Below are 23,904 nucleotides of genomic sequence, written 5' to 3'. Positions count from 1 at the left end.
GGGCTGATTGCAATGGGATGAAGTTCAACAAGGCCAAGTGGTGGGTCCTGCACTTTGGCCACAACAACCCCCTGCAGCTCCAGGCTGGGCACAGAGTGGCTGGAGAGCAGTCGGGCAGAAAGGGACCTGGGGGACTAATGGACAGAAGCTCAACATGAGCCAACAGTGTGCCCAGGTGGCCAAGAAGGCCAATGGTATCCTGTCCTGGATCCAAACCAGCGTGGTCAGCAGGACAAGGGCAGTGATCCTTCCCCTGTGCTCTGCATTGGGGAGGCCACACCTGGAGTGTTGTGTTCAGTTCTGGGCCCTTCAGCTCAGGAAAGAGATTGAAGTGCTGGAGCGGGTCCAGAGAAGAGCAACAAGACTGGGGAAGGGACTTGAGCACAAGCCCTATGGGGAGAGGCTGAGGGAGCTGGGCTTGTTTAGTCTGGAGAAGAGGAGGCTCAGAGATGAGCTCAGCACTCTCTAGAACTACCTGAAGGGCAGTTGTAGCCAGGTGGGGATTGGGCTCTTCTCCCAGGCATCAGCAATAGGACAAGGGGCCATGGGCTTCAACTCTGCCAGGGGAAATTGAGGCTGGAGATGAGAAAGCAATTCTGTGCAGAGAGAGTGGTCAGGCATTGGAATGGCTGCCCAGGGAGGTGCTGGACTCACGGGCCCTGGAGGTTTTTCAACTGAGATTGGCCATGGCACTTAGTGCCATGATCTAGTCAATGGGCTGGAGTTGGACCAAGGGCTGGACTGGATGATCTCTGAGGGCTTTTCCAACCCAGTCCCTTCTGTGATTCTGTGATTCTGTGAATGAGGAAAAGAACATGAAAAAATACCCGCTAGAAAGACCAAAAATCTTAGTGGGTGATCTTCCTCAGGAATAAATCGGATCTCACTATTGATGGGTGAAGATGAACTAAAAAATGACCAGCAAAATATTTTATGAAGGGCAGAACATCATTTTTTGACAGTGTTAAGTGGCAGACGATGATGAAACCAACACAACTTATTTCATTGAGTTATCAGAGATGGGAAAAGCAAACTCACCCCTGTTTAGGCTCCGATACCATTTGCACTGAGGCCAGGGACTATTTTACTGTGTGTGGAGTTAAATGGGAGCCACATCAGGCCAAAAACATTTCAGAAGACCCTGCAGTAAACAGGTCCACCATGTTCTACACAAGATATATCTCCATCTGCACATCATCCGAGAAGCCAAAAATGTGGGTATTTGGAAAAAAAATCAAACTCCCCCAAAATACTTTATCAAAGATTTCTTGAAGTCTTTAGCAACCCTATCAAGCTCTGAGTTTTCTACAGCCACGGTGGCTAATCCATCCCTATATTAATCTCAGTAATAAACCCATCACCGTCCTAAGGGAGAGAGGTTCCTGTGCACCATGTGCTCACCCTGCTTTAGCTTCAGTATAAAAACAGGGAGAAAAGAAGAAGATTTTTGAGCTCCCCTCATGTTTTACCCACTCCAAATACTCCATCTCCCAAAGCAGGGATGGTCTGGAAAGCATCAAGAAGCATTTAAGAAGAAAAAGCTTTGATCTCTTAGGATTTACTGGGCTGCTTCTGTCCTGAAGATCCTGCCAAGTGTCACTGTGGACAGGCCAGTTTGCTCCACAGGCTTTCACCCATCCCAAACAACTCAGCACCACTAAAACCACTGGTTTGGGTCCCAACACACAATGGGGCAAAGCGAGACATGGAAAAAAGCACGATGAGTCGGTGCCTTACGTTCGCACTCCTCCACGTCCAGGTTGAACTGCTGCAGGGCGCCCAGTGTCAGCTGCCGCACTTCGGCCTCCAGCAGCAGCTGCATCAGCGAGGTGGAGAGGTGCTTGCACGCCGACATGCAGGCTGTCTGCGCCACCTTCCCCTGCAACAGAAAACGGACACTCAGTACAGCCAGCAAGAGCAAAATGCACGAGGAACTGCTTCAGAGCCAGTCCAACCTCTTTAATGTGTCCCATCTGCTCTGGGATCTTCAGGGAGTGCTCCACCTCGCAACCACTGTCCTTCACAGAACCCCAGAGTGTCAAGGGTTGAAGGGCCCTGGAAAGCTCATCCAGTGCAATCCCCCCATGGAGCAGGAACACCCAGATGAGGTTACACAGGAAGGTGTCCAGGCGGGTTGGAATGTCTGCACAGAAGGAGACTCCACAACCCCCTGGGCAGCCTGGGCCAGGCTCTGACACCCTCACCCCAACAAGTTACTTCTCATGTTTAAGTGGAAACTCTTGTGTTCCAGTTTGCACCCATTGCCCCTTGTCCTGTCACTGGTTGTCACCAGAAGAGCCTGGCTCCATCCTCCTGACACTCCCCCTTTCCATATTGATCCTCATGAATGAGTCCCCCCTCAGTGTCCTCTTGTCCAGCTCCAGAGCCCCAGCTCCCTCAGCCTTTCCTCACACGGGAGATGCTCCACTCCCTGCAGCATCTTGGTGGCTGCGCTGGACTCTCTGCAGCAGTTCCCTGTCCTGCTGGAACTGAGGGGCCACAGCTGGACACAAGATTCCAGGTGTGGTCTCACCACCTCAGCCATCACAGTCATGTTTCACCGCTGAGGAATAACTGAGATCTCAGCCTTCCATTTTCTGATCGAGAAAGAGCAGCAAGGCACGGGAAGAGTAATAACAACAGACAATTCAATTACCACGCTTACATTTTTGAACTATGGAATTTGAAACAGCTGATTTTCAGATTACGGGTGAAGCCTCTGCATGGACAGAACTGAGCTGTCAGCGGGAGGCTCAGGATGCTTCCGAGGACTTGGGGTGTTCAGAGAGTGGTATTAAGGAAAGGAGTGATGGTGGGGAATGGGATGGAGAACGACAGGTTCACAAAGCTCCATCTCCTGTGAAAGACCATGAGCAGGTCACCAAGCTCGAGTACCCACATCCCGACCTGGCCAAAGCATGCACGACCAGGAGAACCTCCATCAGAAGAGATGGAAGCTGATGGGCACGGACCTGAAGAACTGAGATCCTCCATGAAGACCTACAGGTTCTTGATCCCCTTGAGATGCCACCAGGGGACAGAGCAGGAGAAGACCTTTCCAAGCAGAACACGGATGCTCTGCCTCGTAGGTCCTCTCAATGACCAGGCTCAGGAGCAAGCGGGGAGCACACGCTGCATGCAGCCAAGTGCTTCAGACAATCCAGGCTGACCAGAAGCATGGGAGGAAAATTAAAGCACCCATAAGGTCATTAAGCAAACTCAGACCATCTCAAACACACAGCACTTAAAAATCTGAAGTGTCTTTCATTTTTACTGAACATATTTTGCATCGCAGCAGCAAGTCCCACAGGTTACAGGTGCCATGGACTCAGTGAACTCAAACCAAGCGTCGCTTTGGGGCAACGAACACGTGGGAGCCTTTTGTTTTTCAGCCTGTCTGAATTTCTCCCTCATTTCCAAATGCTCAAAAGGTTCCCCCCATTCCTCGGGCATTGCTGTGTGCCATCCAAAATTTGTGGCAGGTAAGATTTGGGTAGATAAGAATTAGCAGGTGAGATTTGCATGGGTCTGCAACAGATTGAAACCCATATAAATGGGGAAATCCTTTGGCACAAGAGCACGGACTCGCACAAACGCCTCGGCTGACAGCACACGGAGCGATCCCGATGGCGATACGTGGAACCCCACCACAATATAGTAATTCTGGATAATGGTTCTACCCTGAAAACAGCTTCAGCAGGAGATTATGTTTTCAAAGGCACACAAAAGACTTCAGCACGCTTTCTTGACATCAAGGAGTGGCTTGGGGAGATCACACAGATTTTTACGAGCGCTTTCCAAATTGTATTTAAATTGGGATTAACACGAGGGGTTTACGTGGCGTTTCGGGCTGCGAGTTTCATTGCTGCAGCACGGAGAGATGAGCAAATGTTGGATGCGTGTGCTGGGAAATGTTCTTACCGGCTTTGCAAAGTTGGTTTGGATCTTCGGGTCATATTCACCTTCAGCAGGAGGGTAAAATATCATCTTTTATTTAAGAAATAAAAAGAAAAAGAGCAGCCCCACGCATTGCGGGGCAGGTACTTCATCTCCGCTCTTCACCGCTGTTCCCAGGCTCCAGGAACGTTCATTACTCACCTCCAAACAAACACCTTCACTAAAATGAAGATGAAGCACGGCCACCATAAGGTTTAGCAGAGCACTGCATGTTTTTCTTTGCTTTCCATCATTTAGTCGTGCCCCTCTGACACATTTGGTTATTTAAAACACCGCTTGTGCCAATTCCTCATCCCCAACCACGGTGGGAAGCGCGTTGCTACCTGGCTGTGATTTTTCTTCATTACTCCCAACAGACACTTGAGCTTTTGCTCTGATTGAGTAGTTTTCATCTGTGAAAACTTGAGCAGAAGATGCAGGTGGAAGCGGAGGATGAGAAAGCAAAGCTGTGCAGCTGTATACTGGGACCACTGCTCATGATAGACACAGGGGACAGGGCTCCTTACCCTGCTTGGAAGAGCAAGAGAAAATCCCACCCATCAGCTCACACTTGCACACCAGCAGGAGTTTGTACAGAGGGTTGGAAGCCTTGGAGAAGCTTTGAAGATGCTCAATTTGGAGCACAAGTGTGATGGAGCGGCTGAGGGACCTGGGGGGTTCAGCTGGAGAACAGGAGCTGAGGGGAGACCTTCTGATCTCTGACCTGCCTGGAAGGAGCTTGGAGCCAGGGGGGTCGGGCTCTGCTCCCCAGGAACAAGCGCCAGGAGCAGAGGAAACGGCCTCAAATTGCGCCAGGGGAGGTTGAGGTTGGATGTGGGACCAATTTCTTCCCCAAAGGGCTGTGGGGCATTGGAACAGGCTGCCCAGGGCAGTGCTGGAGTCACCATCCCTGGAGGGTTGGACAGACGGACATGAGGTTCTCAGGGACATGGTTTAGTGCTAGAGTTGGGTTATGGTTGGACTCCATGATCTTGCGGTTCTCTTCCAATCAAAATGATTCTATAACCCCGGGTGAAGTCAAAAGGAAAAACCTGAGGATGGTTTTCTGCCCCGTTGACAAAAATTGAAGAGGAGCAACCTTCTTGCATCTCAAAAAGGATCAGAGCAGCAGGTGTGGAGGTACCTAAAGGGTCACCTGGGTCTGCAGGAGCTGCAGCCAACACGCCTGCCCCGTGCACACATTGCTCCGGCCAGGCCTGCCCCAGTACGGACTGAACAAGGGACAGTGTGAAGATGAGCAAATAACTGAGATGAAATGTCAAGTCAATAAGCCGAACGTGAGGAATACGGGATGGAAAAACTAATTGAATCATGAGGGCTTGACAGCACAACAACTCTGCTGCGGCTCTGCCACAAAAAGTGGCACGTTAGGACATTCTTTGCCGGTATTTTCTGCTGCAGTTTGTTGAAGAGACGGTAATAGGGATCCAACCAAGAAGCCGAGGAGCAGCTTTTGGCTCAACCTTCCCCTTTCACGCAGGATTTGGCCAGGCCCACAATGCTTTTCAGGTGCAAAAGTGCACTGTGTCTTTGAAAAGCCTAAAACCGAATCTTCTTGTGCCAGCTGAGAACCCGACCTTTTATTTCCACTATTCTTCAGGTTGAAACACCTAAAAAACATTCTGCTCTAAAAAAGATCTGGTCTTTCATCTTGGATTTAAGAACATACAGACGCCTGACAGTTTGGATCTAATATTACTGGATGAAAGACAAAAGTATATACAGGTACTTTTTTCCGCCTTTTAAGCATTAATCCATTTTTCCTTATATTTACTATTAGAGGGCTTAGAGATGCCACAGGGGTTTAAATCATTGCGCTAAACGTCTGGCTAGAGAAAAGAAGGTACCACCAGGGACCACCAGCATCTCCCTCCCTGGGCACCGAGATTTAAAACCATTCCAGAACTCACATTTTTCACTCTTATTTATAAGACTGAACCTAGCCTTATAAATAAGACTGAACCCAACCTTATAAATAAGACTGAACCTAATCCTTTCCTACCTCACCCCTACACTCAGCGCGGCAGATGCAGCTCCTTCTAAGATCACCAATGGCTCCCGAACATCAATTTTAGAGTGTTTCCCCCGAAATACAGTGCAATATCTGCTTGATAAGCAGCTGTTGCTGACAGGCGGAAAACATGGATATATCACCACTAACAAGCTGCTGCTGGAAGCGCAGAAGGGTGTTGTGGGGTTCACATTCGGGATGGTTTGGGCTGCAACGCCGGCAGATATCAAGCACATCCTCATATTGCAACGTGCCCATCTTGGCTCTTTGGCAAGGTTGAGGTTGACTTTGTAGCAGGTTCTTTTTCTCCCTGGCTCATTTTTCAGCTCTGGTGCGGTGCTGGGAGGAAAAGCCCTTGCTCGCCCGCCCGGCAAACACGGAGCCGAGCCCGTGACGGACGTGTTTTCCACCCCATGCCCGAAACCATTCGCGGCACCACCCACAGCAGCGGCGTCGGGACGTGCGCCTTGGCACCGAGGTGGCGCCGCTGCCTCCGAGATGTCATCCCTAGACATCGCTGCTCCTAGAAAACCCTGCGGTTCAAAGGAGCCGCCGGGACGGCTCAGACCTGCTGCTAATTACCCTGATGAGTTTGGCGAGCGCGTGGCGGAACTGCTGACACTCCCATGGGCTCTTCCCGTGCCGGCGCCTCGAGAAATCGCAGGGTTACATCCTGATCCTGCTCCGAACCAGCTCGGGCCCTGCCTGTGTTCCAGAAACGCTTTACCTACCCGAACACTGCGGCCCCTCCAGCTCAGGAACCATTTACCTCAAATACAAGATGAGATTTGGAAAGCGAAGGAGGGGGAACGCGATCACCACCTGAGCTGTCTGCAGAGAAGGGGTAAAAACAAACACCTTAAAGTCTCCAAACTCTCATTTATCAACTTGACAGGAAACTGAAAACCTTAAAATCGCATGAAGCAAGTCCAGAACACCTCTAGAGTATCACTCGGTTATTCCAGACCTTTGAAAACCTCATTAAAAATGAACTCGATTCGTATGAGGGAGAATGGGGATCACAGATGAAAGCTGACAGAGCTCAATGGCCAAGACAACCAAGTGCCTGCACAGACACCCCCACCAAGCTCCAGCTTGGTCCAACATTCAGTGAAATGAAGGAATTATGAGCATATTATCAGAGCAAAAGCCACGGGTGGCTTGTTTTGAGACTCAAATCGGTGTCTAAGCACATTTCTGGCAATGGATCCCTCTGCCCATGTCCTTCGGTGCAACCGCTTTGTTGTTGGGGTCTACAATTGGGGTTTCCACACCTCTCAAGGCAACGCTGTCGTCCCTGTCCCACCAAAGCTTCCTCTGAGCACACGGGTAGGACAACCAGAGAGGTTCCTCGAGGCCACGTCAACCACTGAAAGGGCACAACCAAACCTCTGAACACAAGAAGACACAACCAAGGGGCACCTACCAGAGCACACCTCCATGGGCTACTCAACCGACCCAACCACGCTTCAGGAGATCAGCCACGAAACCATCTCTTGTCATCTGTTTTTCACCCCTGGGCAGCAGATGGAAGCCTCGGGGCTCCCGGGAGGAAGGTCAGCACGGGCGCCGCTCACGGGAGCGCTTTGTGTTTGAAAACAGCAAATATGTTAACAATTAGGGAAAGGAAACGCTGAAAGGCTGCCTCGTTAATTAAGGAACTCGCTATCAAAGGACTCATTAAAAGCTACTGAAACGGAATGGTTGTTAAAATAAATACCCATTAATCTTAAGGCGCAATCAGGAATACGGGGGAGAGGGGGCTCCTCGCGCTCACCTACCGCTGCCACGGCCACCGCGGTGGCACCGGGTGGCAACGGCCACCGACCAGAGGGTCCCAGGAGAGACCCGAGATGGTTGTCCAAGGGACCACATCCTGCTGAAGCACCTCCAGCTCCATGAGGAGGAACCTGCTGGTGCCGCCTGCGTTTTGCTCGGTCAAAATTAGGTGCAATGTGGCCACTGAGAAGCAAACAAAAGTGCTATTGTAGCCCCGAACACGCTTCCACCAGCTCGCCAAAGAATTAATGCAGCATTCCCATGGAAAATGAAGCCTGACAGCTTTCAAATGGTCTCAGAATCTCCAATTATTTTTACTTTTCGCTACCAGCAGAATTCCTTTTCTGAAATCCGCGACGAGCATCAGGATTGATGCGATTCAGTATATTTAGACGTGCAAATCCACGGGCTTCACGCAACAGAAAAGTGGGCCAAAAAACTTCAATTCCTCCATACTAAATGTCCGCTTTTCTATAAACACCACAAGCCGCCCTTATAATTTCAACATCGAATTTGCTGGCTTCTCCGATTTATAACGCGACACTGGTGGGATATTTTGCAGAAGATGGAAATGTGATGCTACAATAATGAGCAATTGTTTGGCAGCTTAAAACTGCAAATAACCCCAGTGGATACTTTGGGTGCAGGCACAAGGAGTCCAGACCCTGCAGCCCCCCCGGCGCCATCTCCTCCTGCCCCAGATGTCTCTGGACTGTCCTTGATGTCGACAGCATCAGAGCTCCAAATCTCACTAAACCACGGGCAAAATCAGTAAATCAGCTCTTAAGAGCAAAATTTCCTGGCCTGCCCGTGCCACCCTCATTTGCCAGGTTCTTAACACCACCCTGATGCGTTTTTAATTGCCTTTTTATACAAAAAAACCCTCCAATTGTTCTGCAGTCACTGAAGACGGCAAAACCCCCAAACCATACCCAGACACGTTCACACCTCCCAAGCAGTAAAAACAAATGTACAATGGGTAACTCTGTTGGTTTTAAGAGGTTTACTTAAAAACAATCAAGTCTCTTATTAGTTGCCCAGAAATCCATTTTCAATTTTGACAAAGTGGATTTTGTAAGGCTTTGGGGTTGGGTTTTTTTGTTGGATTTGGGGGAGGTTTGGTTGGTTGGCTGGGTGGGTTTTTTTGCTATTAAAAATCTGCAGATCTGCACTCAACAACTTGTGGAGTCACCATCCCTGGAGGGTTGGACAGACGGACATGAGGTTCTCAGGACATGGGGCAGAGACAGGGTTGGGGGAACGGTTGGACTTGATGATCTTGAGGGTCTTTTTCAACTAAAATGTTTCTATGAGTGTATGTAGGATGAAGACATCCTGGAGCAACATGTGAAAGCCCCAAACAAAACAGATTGTCAAGAATCACAGAACAGTTTGGGTTGGAGGGACCTTCCCAGCTCCCCCAGTGCCCCCCCTGCCATGACAGGGACATCTTCACCAGCTCAGGGTGCTCAGAGCCCCGTCCAGCCTGGCCTGGGATGTCTCCGGGATGGTTCAGCCACCACCTCTCTGCCCAACCTGGGCCAGGCTCTCACCACCCTCAAAGAAGAGGCATCCTGCTCTGCACTGGACAAGCCACAGGCTGGCATAGCAATGCCCACCCTTGGCACAGTGGTCTCCAAAGGTGTCACAGAATCCCAGAATGTCAGGAGCTGGAAGGGCCCTGGAAAGCTCATCCAGTGCAATCCCCCCATGGAGCAGGAACACCCAGATGAGGTTACACAGGAAGGTGTCCAGGCGGGTTGGAATGTCTGCACAGAAGGAGACTCCACAACCCCCTGGGCAGCCTGGGCCAGGCTCTGACACCCTCACCCCCAACAAGTTGCTTCTCAAATTTAAGTGGAACCTCCTGTGTTCCAGTTTGTACCCATTGCCCCTTGTCCTGTCACTGGTTGTCACCAGCAGAGCCTGGCTCCATCCTCCTGACACTCCCCCTTTCCATATTGATCCCCAGCAATGAGTCCCCCCTCAGTGTCCTCTTGTCCAGCTCCAGAGCCCCAGCTCCCTCAGCCTTTCCTCACACGGGAGATGCTCCGCTCCCTGCAGCATCTTGGTGGCTGCGCTGGACTCTCTGCAGCAGTTCCCTGTCCTGCTGGAACTGAGGGGCCACAACTGGACACAAGATTCCAGGTGTGGTCTCCCCAGGGCAGAGCAGAGGGGCAGGAGAACCTCTCTGACCTACTGACCACCCCCTTCTAACCCACCCCAGGTCCCATTGGCTTCCTGGCCACAAGGGCCCAGTGCTGGCTCATGGTCACCCTGCTGTCCCCACAACCCCCAGCTCCCTTTCCCCTACGCTGCTCTCTAATAGGTCATTCCCCAACTTATACTGGTGTCCCCTCTGAAGGCAGGAGTTCAGTTGGCATCAATGACCAGCTTGGCCATACCAGCCTCTATGGGTGCAGACCTGATGGCACAGAGAAGCAACAGCACAGGGAACATGATCCCAAACCAAAAATTGTACCTACAGCCCCACAGGATGGGATCACATAGACCCGGTGGAGGGACAAGGGACACGGGAGCTCCGTACATCAATGTTCCTTTTTTAGCGGCCTCAGAGCACTGAGCAGTTTGAAGGAAAGACAGAGAAAACATCTGCCCTGGTGTTTAAAAGAGAAGATGCTGATCTGGAGAACCGCGGGATTTCACAGCTAAACCAAGCCCAGATTAGCCGTGAGAAAGGATGCAACCAAATGAAGTTAAAACACAACAGCAAGAGCATCGAATCACGGGAACAATACACATTAGCAAAAAGAAAAGTTAATTTTTCTGAGAGGTTTTATGTGTAACATAAAAAGAGAATCGATGTAGTGTCTTTATCCAGGAGACAATTAGACGCGTTAAGTGCTATAAGGTCAGACAACACCACACATTCCACCAGAAAATCAAATCCATCCCTGAGAGTATGAGCTTCACGTTAGACATCAAGAGAGCAACTCTTAATTAACTAATTCTATTTACTTGGCTTTGCAGAACCCTTATTAAGAAGAAGAAATCACTTTTCCCTCCCCAATTTGTTTGTGTTACAGAGAGAGGAGAGCAGACTGTTCCTGGTCTCCAGCAGGGAATGCGTGGCGGGCTGAGCCCTGTCACTCTGCGTTAGGCATGACCTGTGTGGGACATGAGAGGTGACTGATATGCGAATATTAACGGTTGCTTATTGATTTCAGCCACAGTCAAGCTCCGCATTTGATCCCTGGCTCCGTGAAGTCACGCCAGGAGCTAAACACCAAAGCCAGTGTGTTGACTTGCAGGCTTGGAAAAGGCAACTGGCACCAAAGCTGCAAGTTGACCTCCATGTGGTTGTGAAATTTGCCAAGGAAATGAAGAAGAAACCTTCCAGCCAACAAGAGAAGGCTGGCGACGAGCAACATTTGTGGGAGGAAAGAAATGCTCCCCAGCCTTGGACCTCTAGGATGCTCCGAAGCCTTAGACCTCTAGGATGCTCCTCAGCTTTGGACCTCTAGGATGCTCCTCAGCCTTGGACCCCCATCAGGTCTTCACATCATGAAGTTAAAGGTTTGCTGATGCCCAGACTTAGGAAAGGAGAAGAAATGACTGCACACGTGTTTAAGGAAGGCGTTTTGGATTCAACACACAGCTGGGACCCACTGGAACGGTCAATGGCATCGCCTTCATGTCAACGGCCTCCCTTCCAACAGCCCCAACATCCATCCTGCTTCTCACAGTGGACGGGACAGGCATCTGAGTCCTGCTTTAGCAGGAATGAGAAAGGCCTGTTTCTGCCCAGCACCCGCCATGCCAAAGTGACACAATGAACAACGGTTTCTGGTAGGGGAGGAGGACACACGGTCTGGGTAGGACCAACAGCAGGCGTTGCTCCTCTTCCCTCTCCCCCCGGTGACTTGGGCTGGGAGCAGGGCAGGTTGTAGTCACCTATGGAAGAAGCTTCGTTGCCATTAGCAAATCACCAGATTTACACAGATTGCCATCACTGTCGTACCCTTTATTGAGTGAAACCAGGAGTTTGGTCCACCCGTGACTTTGACCATCCCTACCAGGCTTCAAGAGACAGCCTTCCACCACTTCAGTGTCTCAGGTTCAGAACACTAAACCTATGAAGAACACCACCTTAAAGCCACGTCAACTAAGACAATTCCAAGAGAAATTTGCCTTGTGCGCGGACCCGCTCACCTGGAAAGCTGACAGAGTCTTAAGAGCAAAAAGAGCAGCTGCTCCAACCAACGTGGAAGGCCACCATCCTCTGCGTGGAGCGCGATTGCTTTCAAACTCACGCAAAAGCTGAGCCCAAGCCCGTGTTTAAGTGGCTGCCTTCCAGTGGTATTTAAAAGAATCGACGGGGTGTCATTTTTAGAAGTAAACATTTACCACTTATATTCTATTTTGGGTACTAAAGGGAAAACAGGCTGTCACAGATACAGCAGCGAGACAAACACATGGCAAAGCTGAGCTCCCAACAGAAGCTGAGAGGCCACCAGACAACTAAAAAAGAAAAGGGGAAAGAAAAGCAAATACAGCAATTATCCTCACCACACAAAAAATAAACCAGCCAGCCAGGCCAGCCGCTGCAGCCTGATACAAAACCCCTCGCATTCCAATCAAAGCAGAAAACCCTACGAGTTTGGTTGTGTCAAAGATGCCCAAGGTCAACAGCTGGAGGCTATTTGGGCTGAAGCTGCTGGGAGACTCAAGGCTGAAACGCAGAGCAGCACAGAAGTAACGGCGTCGGGGGGGACAGTCGCAACCGGCCCCCGTAGGCAGAGCTGAAAGGGCTTGGCTTTTCTTTTATATGTTATTTTATTCTGATTTTCATTCGGTTTGGGTTTGTTTTGGTCTGTCACCAAACGTGACTTCATTTGTGGACTAACCAAGATTATTCCTGCGTAGGCATCGAGGGGTCTTGGCACCACAAACTGCACCTACTGGCCTACAAGCAGGAGCAAATACACCCAAAAGCGAAAGCACAGCTCAAGGACTTTGTAAGCACATACAATCGTAGGATCCAGGACAGAAGAGGCTCCACGACAGGAGAACACACACGAACACAAGATTTTTCTCTCACTTTGGTTGCGCTGCAGAGTCAACAAGCAACATCTATTTTGGTTTTCTTAAAATAAGAAATAAACAAATAGAAGGAAGGGCGGAAGGTGGATAAGGGAAACACCTCGGGACTCAGCTGTTGAGCACGGGGAAGCTTTACAGAGACACACACAATGGGGCAGAGGCCTTTTTGTAGGCGCTCGGCAGTTTGCAGCAAAGCTTAAGCTGGGAACTGCAAGAGATGTTTGGGGTTTTTTGTGCATATGCACATATGCAAAACACACAAGGAAACAGAGCATTCAGTTTCCAAGATGTGTGTCTTTTTTACTTGCACACCATGCGAGTGCATGGCAGGATATCTTTAATTAACTGCGTTTTTTTAAGTTTATAGCATGGGAACAGTTGTGTGCGGAACCTGGTTCACCCAAATGAGCAGGGTCTGCGTTGGAGCTTCAGGCTGCTGGTTGGTCTCCTGAGATGCTTCACAGACCTGTGCAAGGACCAAAAACGAGTGGGAAAGGAGTCCTGCCAGTCCAGGTCAGGCATACGGTCACGTTATGCATTGAGACACTCGGGGAACTCTCCGCTTTATCCTCGTTTGCCACTTGATTTGAGCTGCACTGCAAATGCTGGTGTCAACTCCCTGCAGTGCGGGACGGTGAGACAGGGAGGTGCAGGGGCCAGCGCTGGAGCAGCTACAAAAACCACCGCAAAGCACAAAATACAAGGACAGAGCACGTCACAACAGCTCAAAGCACCTCTCCTTCCCCCAGAAGGTGTCTCCATGGTGTGGATCAACATCTCCTGCGCCTCAGCGGGAGGGAATCCCAAAACGAACTGCAGCGTTTACTCAATTGGACAAATCTGAGGCTTTTAACTTGTCACTGTGGCAGTTTGGCAGCCTTCCCCCCAGCTCTGAATTATGATATTTTGACATTTAAATGCAAACACTGCAAGCAACCATGAGCAGCAGACAGAGAGAGGACGGTGCTGCACATTCACTGCGATCCTTGGGACAGGACAGGGACCCATGGACCTGCTGGGTGGGCTTGGACAAGAAACATAGAATAGAAGCACGGAATCATTTTGGTTAGAAAAGACCTTTATGATCAACAAGTCCAACCATTAACCCAGCACTGCCAAGCCCAACACTGCCCCGTGTCCCTGAGAACCTCATGTCCGTCTGTCCAGCCCTCCAGGGATGGTGACTCCAGCACTGCCCTGGGCAGCCTGTTCCAATGCCCCACAGCCCTTTGGGGAAGAAATTGGTCCCACATCCAACCTCAACCTCCCCTGGCGCAACTTGAGGCCGTTTCCTCTGCTCCTGGCGCTTGTTCCTGGGGAGCAGAGCCCGACCCCCCTGGCTCCAAAGCTCCTTTCAGGCAGGTCAGAGATCAGAAGGTCTCCCCTCAGCTCCTGTTCTCCAGCTGAACCCCCCAAGTCCCTCAGCCGCTCCATCACACTTGTGCTCCAGCCCCTCACCAGCTCCGTTCCCTTCTCTCCACTCGCTCCAGCACCTCAAGCCCTTTCTTGGTGTGAGGGGCCCAAAACTGCCCAAGGATTCGCAGTTTGTTCCCCCCAGGTCCCAGCACAGGGACCCTGGTCCTGCTGGCCACACCAGTGCTGGTACCAGCCAGGATGCTGGTGGCCTCTTGGCCACCTGGGCACACACTGGCTCATGTTCAGCCACTGGCACCAACACCCCCAGGGCCTTTTCCAGCTGCTCTTCCCCAGCCTGCAGCATCCATGGGGTTGTTCTGACCCAAGTGCAGGACCTGGCACTTGGCCTTGTTGAACCTTAGACAACTGGCCTCAGCCAATTGATCCAGATCCCTCTGTAGATCCTTCCCACCCTCGAGCAGATCAACACTGCCATACAGGCTTGATGCTCCTCGAGCTCCTTTGAACACAAGCCCTATGGGGAGAGGCTGAGGGAGCTGGGCTTGGTTAGTCTGGAGAAGAGGAGGCTCAGAGATGAGCTCAGCACTCTCTAGAACTACCTGAAGGGCAGTTGTAGCCAGGTGGGGATTGGGCTCTTCTCCCAGGCATCAGCAATAGGACAAGGGGCCATGGGCTTCAACTCTGCCAGGGGAAATTGAGGCTGGAGATTAGAAAGCAATTCTGTGCAGAGAGTGGTCAGGCATTGGAACGGCTGCCCAGGGAGGTGCTGGACTCAGCGGCCATGGAGGTTTTGAAACTGAGATTGGCCATGGCACTTAGTGCCATGATCTAGTCAATGGGCTGGAGTTGGACCAAGGGTTGGACTGGACGATCTCTGAGGTCTTTTCCAACCCAGGCCATTCTGTGATTCTGTGATTTTCTCCTCCTTCCATCATCATCACCTGCGTCTCCACAAGGATTGTTCACCTCTGAAAAAGACACCAAGACCCTACAACAAGAGGTGTCAAGGAAAACACGGTGCCCCAACATTGGAGGCATCTCAGCCTGCAAAGGAGTTAAACCCATAAATAACCAGCACTTGTGTCTCCATATGTACACATGGGGCATGAAGGAGCCCTAATTTTGCTTAGTGCTGTTTGTGCCTCCTAATGTGGTCCCCGAGTCCATGAGCTGGGACTTCCCGAGTGAGCTGACGCACAGCAGAGCCGCGGCCCGGCCGCCATCGGGAGCGAGTGAGAAAAAACATACATGTCATATTTCATCCTCCTCTTTTGTGGCTTTTCTTTTGTATTCACTTCGGGAATAACATTCTTTCCATTGGGAAGAGCCTGATTTTCCATTAAATACAAAGCAGCTGCCATTTTGGAAACAAAAAGTTGATTAAATACAGATGAATGTATGAAGAGCTCGAACCACTCTTCCTTCTGCTGATGTATCAGGGCAAAGCAGCTGCCAATTATGGCAGTAGGAAGAACTTAAAGAGCGCGAACTGAATTGCTTCATCTCTGCTATATAATTTTATAACTGTAATTTGACGTTGTAAGTAAAGAGGGGAAAGATCTCGATGTCTGGAGCGCAACACGCCGCACGCAGAGCCATCCAGTGCACCCACACCAAGGGCTCCTCACCCCTCGCACACACGTGGCCGCTCCAGATTGCCCATTTACGCAGATTCCGTTGCCGAAGGAAGGGTCGGCATGTTGCCGTGACGTACGGCCGCCTGGTGGAAACGCAACCGGTACATGACTTAAGGTCCAGATGTCGAACAGACTGGAAAAGAGGATGAGCTCAAAACAACAACAAAAACCCACCCCACCCACCCGCTCCATTTCCATTCCATGAGCCATCAACGCTCCGATCGGGAGGTATTTTTCTCTTCCAAGCGGAGCGGATTGCTGAGTGACCAACACGAGCGGCATATGAAACATCAGCTCGTTTCACATTGTTTCCACAAACTAAATTTGACATCAAATTTCTGTTTTCAATACTGAGATGTTATAGTTAAAGACAGAGAGGAGAAAAGGATGGACAGAAATCAGTGTTATCTTGGTTTTTAATTAACCCATCGAGCTCTATTTATTGCCTCTCAGGAAACCCAACGAAGAAAGACCACAGTGATCACAAGAGAGGAGGTTGTAGCACGGAGGGTGTTGGTCTCTGCTCCCAAGTAGCAAGTGATAGGACCAGAGGAAACGGCCTCAAGTTGCACTAGGGGAGGTTGAGGTTGGATGTGGGAACAATTTCTTCCCCAAAGGGCTGTGGGGCATTGGAACAGGCTGCCCAGGGCAGTGCTGGAGTCACCATCCCTGGAGGGCTGGACAGACAGACATGACGTTCTCAGGGACGTGGGTTAGTGCTAGAGTTGGGTTATGGTTGGACTCCATGATCCTGAGGGTCTCTTCCAACCAAAATGATTCTATGATTCTATGATCTGCACTTTTCAAGGCTTTTCTTGCTCTTTCTTGCTACTACATCAAACCTAAGCTGCAGAAACCAGAGACAACACATTGATGGTCATGAAATGACGTGTCCTTAATTGCAGCCACTTCAACCACACCAAGAGCACCCAACCATGCTCACAGGGGTATTGGCTCCGAACAATGTCCACGAGCTCCCAATGCTTCTCTGGGCAACCTCAATTCAAGTGACCTCTGCACGGGGACCCCAAAGGACGTTGCCCTCCAAGGTTGGGCTCCTCTGGGCAGGTGGGTCTCCTCCAATGGGTGAGTTAAGGGAGACAACTGGAGACTTTGGGAGCAGACGTGGTGCTCACCAAGGTTCCTTTTGCACGTTCACAGCTTAAGAGAAGCCTTACAAGATTTCACGTTGCCAGCAGACGAACTAAGAGGAAAGCGTAAAATTGTAAAGTCTATTGTTTCTCTTAAATTCGAGCCTAAAGGAGGAAAAAAAACCCCATATTTAAACTTGTGTTGGGGTTTTTGGAGACAGACGCTGGGGCTCTGGAGCGGGAGGCAGCAGGTGTGTTTCAATTCCTTCCGCTCCGCTCAGGATGGATTTTCGGCTGCCAAATTCCCCGTGCTGCACATTCGATTCTTTGTGTACGTACGTGCATGCAAAAGGGAGCATAAAACAGCTTTATAAATCTACGTTTGTAAAATAAAAATCAAAGCCGAACATGCCGAGGTGACTACACAAAGGGAAGCCATACCTGGGGAAGCGTGCACACCCTGGTTTAAAGGATTTATGGGACTGGGCATTTTAGCTTCAATTAATTTTCAGAGTGCTGAAAGCAGACAAGAAACCATGTAATTACAAGATAACTTGGCTTACCCAGCTTCGAGTTAACTAGCGCTCCCGGGTTAATCAGAGGTCAGGCTTCTCCCCAGCCAACAAAGCTAAAACCACCGTATTTGAATGCTTTGCTCCTTGCTTTAAAGCCGCCCTAAGTTCTTGTTTTGACCCCTTCATTTTGGGAAGTAGTGGGGATTTTGGAGACACTTGAGAAGAGCAGAGGAGCAAAGCCGAGCCGGCAAACCGCAGCGCAGGACCACACAGCTGAGCGAGTGTCGCTCCATCACCGGCCCGGCGTACCCCCTCGTTTTAAGGGCGTTTTGCCCAAGCTTCATGGCAAGCTGGTCCAAGCAACCCCTCAAGAGACCCAGATCATCTCCAGAGAGCACAGGAAGCTGCCTGAGGACCATACAGAGAGGATTTCAGATGCTGTTCATCCGTGTCTGCGCCCCATGGAACTCGCTTTTCTTAATGTGCGTCTGTGTCTACAACACTAAGAAACTTCCAGGATTAGCCACAACTACTTCCCACCGGACATTTTAAAGCCTGTTACAATTATTCCTTTGTCCTGCTATTTTGTGCAATCAGATTTTGATTTTTCAATCTCTTTTAGACAGGCAGATTAGTGATTTATTTCCGCCAGTTAACGCAAACTACCTAGAGAACACAAAATTAGAGGGGTTAAAAGGAAAATTAGAATCTGTTGCAGTTAAGAACAAAACCAACTAAGAGCAAGCCAGCAAAGTCCCACCATATAAAGGGATTACTCCATCCCTGACCCTTTCCAGGGGACCTCCAGGTATTATTTTTCATTGATTTACCTTAATGAAACTAATGCACCCCTCTCCATAGGAAGCTGACTCCATAGCTGTCTAGGCACTGGATTCAATTAAAGAAATAAATACATCTGGCTTCTAAATGGTTGAAAGTCTTGGAAAGCCAGCGGCAATACCACTTCTTTTTTGGCTCTGTCTCTCTTGGAGTCCGCCCTGAGGACACCGCGGAGGGTGTGTGACATTCAGCATCGCTCATGGGGCGATGCCCCAAGTGTCCCTGCTCCTGCAACCCCAGCCCTGCCTTGGATGCACCTTCTGGCATCTCCAATTGCTTTAACGAGGCTCTTTCTTTCCAGAAGCCGGTGTTGATTTGAGACCTCGATGTTGACTTAGCGACCCCCAGGTGCCCAGAGCCTGCAAATACTCCAGGCTTAGCTAGGCTCAGTTTCCAGGAGAAGGGGTACACGCATCCAAGCGCAGCGCGGAGCATCGACGCTCAGCGTTCAAACGGCGAGCGGGAGCTTAAAGGCAAAAGAACAAGCAGAAGCGAGGCGGCTCGGGAGCACTTTGCTTGCGATCCGTCCGGGGAAGCGCCGCGGCTTTTTGCTTCCCGCACGTCAAACAAGCAGAAATGACAATTAGAGGGGTTCGTTGAACCAGAAGGCAGGTCCGAAAAGGTCTCCTTGGTTTTCTTTGTGCTAATTGCCCTAATCCAAAGAGGGAGATAGCAAACGTCAAGAAGCCACGGGATTATCTGGATGAAACAGAGTTTGAGCGCTCTGGCCGGGGGGCAGGCTTAGCCATCCAAGTCCCGGCTCAAAGCACTTAGACCAGGAGGAACGTCAGGCTGAAACCCCCCCAGGGGATTTGTCTGAACAAGACAGGGAGAGCGAGGGGATTTTACAGAGATCTTTTCTCTTTCAAGCAGAGGTTGAAGATCCCATCATGCTTTCCCTAATAACAGGCATTTTTCCTAATTACCCGCACATTTAGGGATGCGTGGGGGATAAAAATAGACAATTAAATGCAATCAATAATTTAGCAACGCTACTTGCTTGTGGGCAACGTGTCTGGAAGAAAACTCTTCCCCCTGGTCTCGTATTTACCCTGTTGACTTAAACTTCTACTCAGTCTTTTCCTTCCCACCCTTCTGGGACTAAGGACCTTTTCTGGTTCAACTCGCCCCCCAGCACTTGAGGTGCAAGCAGAGCGGACCAAACGCGCACGGCACGCGGTCTGGTACTCACCGACATGGTAGAGTGGACATCTACATCCCCCTACAGAGGACAACACAGGGAGGTGAAAGTCAAACGCAGAAGACAGCAAAGCAACAGCGAGAAAGGCAGAAGAGGTCCCCATCGGTCACCACCCGGAGGTGCCTACAACCCAACGCTCCAACTGAGGAACCGGCTGCTCCGCAGACGATTGAAAAAGCAAAATGTGGGCTCTTTGAACCTGGCCTGAGTATCACAAGTCACGTTTTATTGCTATTAAATGTGCTCCGCAAGTCAACATCCGCATACCTCAGCCCTCCTGCCTGTAGGGTGGAGGTGATGGATGTCAAACCCTAGTGGGGGACAGTGGGTGACAGGGACCAAAACCTGCTCAGCTCTTCTGATGGCAAGGGGATGTTATTTAAGCCCAGACAGGACTCGTGCAAATCTAAAGAAGGTGTATTTAGTGCTCAGATGATGTTTCCATGATGCTTTTATTCCGCTTGGGTCCCTCCCAACGTGGCCAAGGCTGTGGTTGCTGTAAAGGTCAAGACATTTTACTCCCATGCCCAGCGCCTTGCCTTTTAAAATATTACAGAGGGATTCGGCTTTTTAAATAAAAACAAAGGTAATAATTATCTTTCAAAAGAAAATAAACGCTTCCAAAGCTCACTCTAGCAAAGTAAGAGCTGCCGGGGCCGCTGTATTTATTTGCAACGGGGAAGAGATGCCAATAGGGTGTATAAGGGAAGGACTTTGCAGGCGGAGTGGGCGCAGCGTTGGCGCGGCCGCAGCTGAAACCCACGCCTGCCATCTGCAGAAATGAGCACAAAAGAGTCAAAAAGTAAAACAACAACCCTAAAGCCCCTTTGCAAAGAGTTCAGGCTGAACCGCTTCAAACGGCCGAGGTTAGAGCTGGTTCCAGCGCTGAAAGATTGCTTCCCCTTCCCGGGTCAGCATCACCTCTTGACCTGCCCTGATTACCTTGCAAAGGAGGTTATCAAGATACAAGACTAACAGAGGATTAAAGGAAACTTAAAATAAAAACAAAACAGCCCCCCTTTCCCCTAGCGCTGCTCCCCTCCCCCTAGAAAACATCCTTGCTTTGTTAACCTGACAGTTCAGGGGAGGTGTTGACACAACCCTCCATCTTTGAGAAGCTTAATGTCAACAAATCAGTGTGTTTGGAGTAGCCCTGTCAATGCGATTTACATTAACTTGTCTAACAAGAAATAAAAACAACAATCGGCCATCAAAGACAAAAGGCTTTTTCAGTCATTCTTTTCAAAGTATTAGGCTGGAAATGTTAATTCTCGAGGCCGTGCTCCTTTACTTGCTGAAAAGCAGAAACCACCTTTTTTTTTTTTCTAAATTACTATTACTGTATTTATTTCTTTAAAAACAACCAAAAAAAGGCATTTTCTTTTAAAGGAGGCCCGAGCATCCCATGTTAATAAGCTCCGCAGCAGCAGGAACCAACTCTCCCTGGTTACCGCAGGAAGGGGGCGGCCTTGAAGCCAAATGTTAATTATGCTTTGCTTTCCACCAGCGTGTTATTTGCTTTGAGACATTTGGGGCACTTAGCGGAGAAATTTTCCAATTGTGGCTCTAAACCACCATAAAAATGTCGTGCGGCAGCGGGACGAACCAAAACCCCCTTCGCTTCGCCGTGACCTTTTCTTCCCCCTCTGCCCACGTTGTACCCGCTGCAACGGGGGCTCAGCGCCCCAAAGCAAAGGTGGAAAAAATAAATCAGTTCCAGGGATTCCTAATACGAAGAGGTTTCCACCATGCCCCGCAATGATGCTCTAAAGGGAAAATTAGGGATTGCAATCCCTGGAGAAAGTGGAGGCTCTTTATGCCACTCTATGAGCCAGGACTAACTTTGGTCTGGGTTGTTTTTCATGCTTGGGTTGGACCAGAAAATCTGCTTGGCCAGAGAGGTGGTGGATGAACCATCCCTGGAGACACCCCAGGCCAGGCTGGACGGGGCTCTGAGCAACCTGAGCTGGTGAAGATGTCCCTGCCCACCTGGGTGACCCTTCAACCCAAATCATTCTATGATCCTATGACCTCCAGAGGTCCCTTCCAAGCCCAACCTTTCCGTGATTCACCTCAATAAATACATGAAAAATTCCGCCTCGTATCCAAAAAAACACAAGACTTAACGCCCAAATCTTGCCTTGGAGTCACCTTTTAACTCGCTCAGCAACTCTGCTTCTCTTCACCCCCTCTCCGAAAAGTTGACCCGAGTCAACCGGACCCTTCAAGGCCGTTTCATGTGCCCTGGAGCCTTGACCTCAGAGAGGTTTCCTGCAGACGAGCGGCCCCGGCCGAGACAATGGGATTACTCACACCCGTCAAGCCAAGGAGCCGCCTGCATTTTTGCAGGCTCAGGACTTTCGGCTCCGTTCTATTACAGGACAGCGCTTTTTGTTGGTGTAATTTCAGCACGGTAACCACCGACATGCCCAGGCTGAGCTGCTTTGATCACCAGGTGAAGGGTTTTCTCGGTGTAATTACTGTCGTGACAAAAGGCAGGTGAGTAGCTCGTCTCCTGCCACTTAGTCATCTCCTGAGATTGCTGCTTTTCTCCTTAAAAAATGCCGCAAGTTCAAATACTAGGAAAGCGCTTCTCACGTATTATAATTGTGTAAATTCAGTCAACGTGAAGGTACCTGCCCTGGAAGACACGGGCATTTCCAAACCAGCCAAGGACGTGAGAGCAGGAAGGGATGGTGTTGCACTTCTAGGAACAAGATGCTCCACTCTCCAAGGATGGTTCACAATCACTCGCTTTTCTTCGCAAGCTACTGGCAGCGTGGAAATCATCTATATTATAGATGGACAAAGCTGCAAACTCATTTCAATCTGGGCGGCAGCTCCTCTTAAATTGTGACCCTGTAGTGCTGATGATTTGGACCAGCTCTACCCCATCACTACCAATCCTGCAATAGCCTCTTTTACTTATAATTCACCCTTTTTGGAGATAGTTCCTTTTCCCCCTGACCCCCTCTCTTTCACAAATGAAGCTCGTCCCACATAACTGGTGCTTTCAAAAACATCTCTGCCATTTTCCTGCATTGCTTTAGGCAGATATGAGCTTCCACACACCTTATTCTCCTACAATTCATTTAGCAAAGTGCAGATGCTATAATGTCTTTCTAAATAAGCCACTGGAAAAAGGCCCTTGAACCCTACAACAATGACCCAGCGGAGACACCAAGGGAGCTGGGTGTCTTTTTGATGGGCCCTGATCTTTTGCTGACATGTTCTCACCCACCATTGCCTTTAGGGGTACGTGGGGACCTGCCCATCATGTTCAATGACGACATCTGCACAGCGCTCCCATAAAGAAACTCCAATAGACACCAAAAAACCCCAGACCTACGTCTCCTACAAGCCACTGAACCAGATCTACAGCTTCACTAATCAGATTGTAGCACCTGATTGACTTCTCACAGGGATTCAGGAGGATCAGGGCCACGCAGCACCTTGAAGAGAAGGTGCTGCGTGTCTGCTGGTTGAGCAGCACCAGCACATTACCCGGCACGTCCACCACAGCAACCTGCAGGCAGCCTTCTAATCCAGTTCTGGAAGAGAAAAGGCTGCTTCAATCTGTCTTGATCCTTTTTAGACCAATTACCTGCCCTCCCAGTCTCCAAAACAATTTTGACTGGCTCAAAAAGGGAACGTTAAGGAAGATAAATCACTGCAGGCCCACCTCATAAATCACTGTGGGCATCTCTCCCCATCCTCATCTCTCTTGCCAGCCGCGCTTCACGCTCTGGTGCAGAGACCAATCTCCCTGTCAAACTCCGTTACCTGCTTGTGTAAGTATTTCAGTGTGATTTGTGGAAGCAGTCTCCAGGCCATAACCCATCCTGCTGCAGCCACATCTCCTTTTCTAAGGAGAAATAGAGCAGTTGAGGAATCCAGCACCTCCAGAACCCAGAGGCCACCAGTCATGTTGCTCAGGGCTGCCAACGGAGGGGACACTTGGCAATAAACCTGGCCTGAACATGAAGATGGGCAAAAGCCCTTCTGACCTCTCTGCATGGAGGTAACACTTCATTTCTAAGTCTGTTCCAGTGATAACAGAGCCAAGAAAACATCTTCTCCTCAGCAGGGAGCTGGGAAAGCCACTTCTCTATTGCTGGCTTCATCCACAACACATCAATCCTCATTTCCATCCCGCTCCCAAATATTCCTGCTGTGACAAAGTCAAAGCCGTGGAGAAGACTGCAGAGTTTTGGGGAGTTTTGGGGTTGTAAGACCTCCTGAAACGGCCCTGGAGTGGTTGAACATCCAGCAGAGCGATCGCAGTGGTGCAAACAAGCAGAACGAAGGAAACGGCCACTGTGTGTCATGAACCTTTCCTTCCTGTTTATATCCGAGCTCATGGCAGATGCCCAGTGTGTGCTGGTCAACTACAGCCCTGGGCACCCACCGACAACAAACAAATCACAGTCCC

The 23,904-nt window shown here is 50.0% G+C and overlaps 1 protein-coding gene across 2 annotated transcripts in view; it reads right to left on the bottom strand.

Moving 5' to 3' along the window:
- Positions 1-23,904, bottom strand: part of EXOC6B (exocyst complex component 6B) — a gene marked incomplete at both ends in the record, with an annotated part of 314,229 nt that overhangs the window by 84,956 nt on the left and 205,369 nt on the right. For both annotated transcript variants that reach the window (XM_080344137.1, XM_080344138.1), the window contains one exon: positions 1,738-1,879. In XM_080344137.1, coding sequence (XP_080200263.1) covers positions 1,738-1,879 — 142 coding nt within the window. The remainder of the gene's footprint in view (positions 1-1,737; positions 1,880-23,904) is intronic.

The sequence above is a fragment of the Nesoenas mayeri genome, assembly GCF_963082525.1.
Source record: "Nesoenas mayeri genome assembly, chromosome: 4".
NCBI lineage: Eukaryota > Metazoa > Chordata > Aves > Columbiformes > Columbidae > Nesoenas > Nesoenas mayeri.
This window is presented reverse-complemented; position numbering and strand designations above follow the sequence as displayed.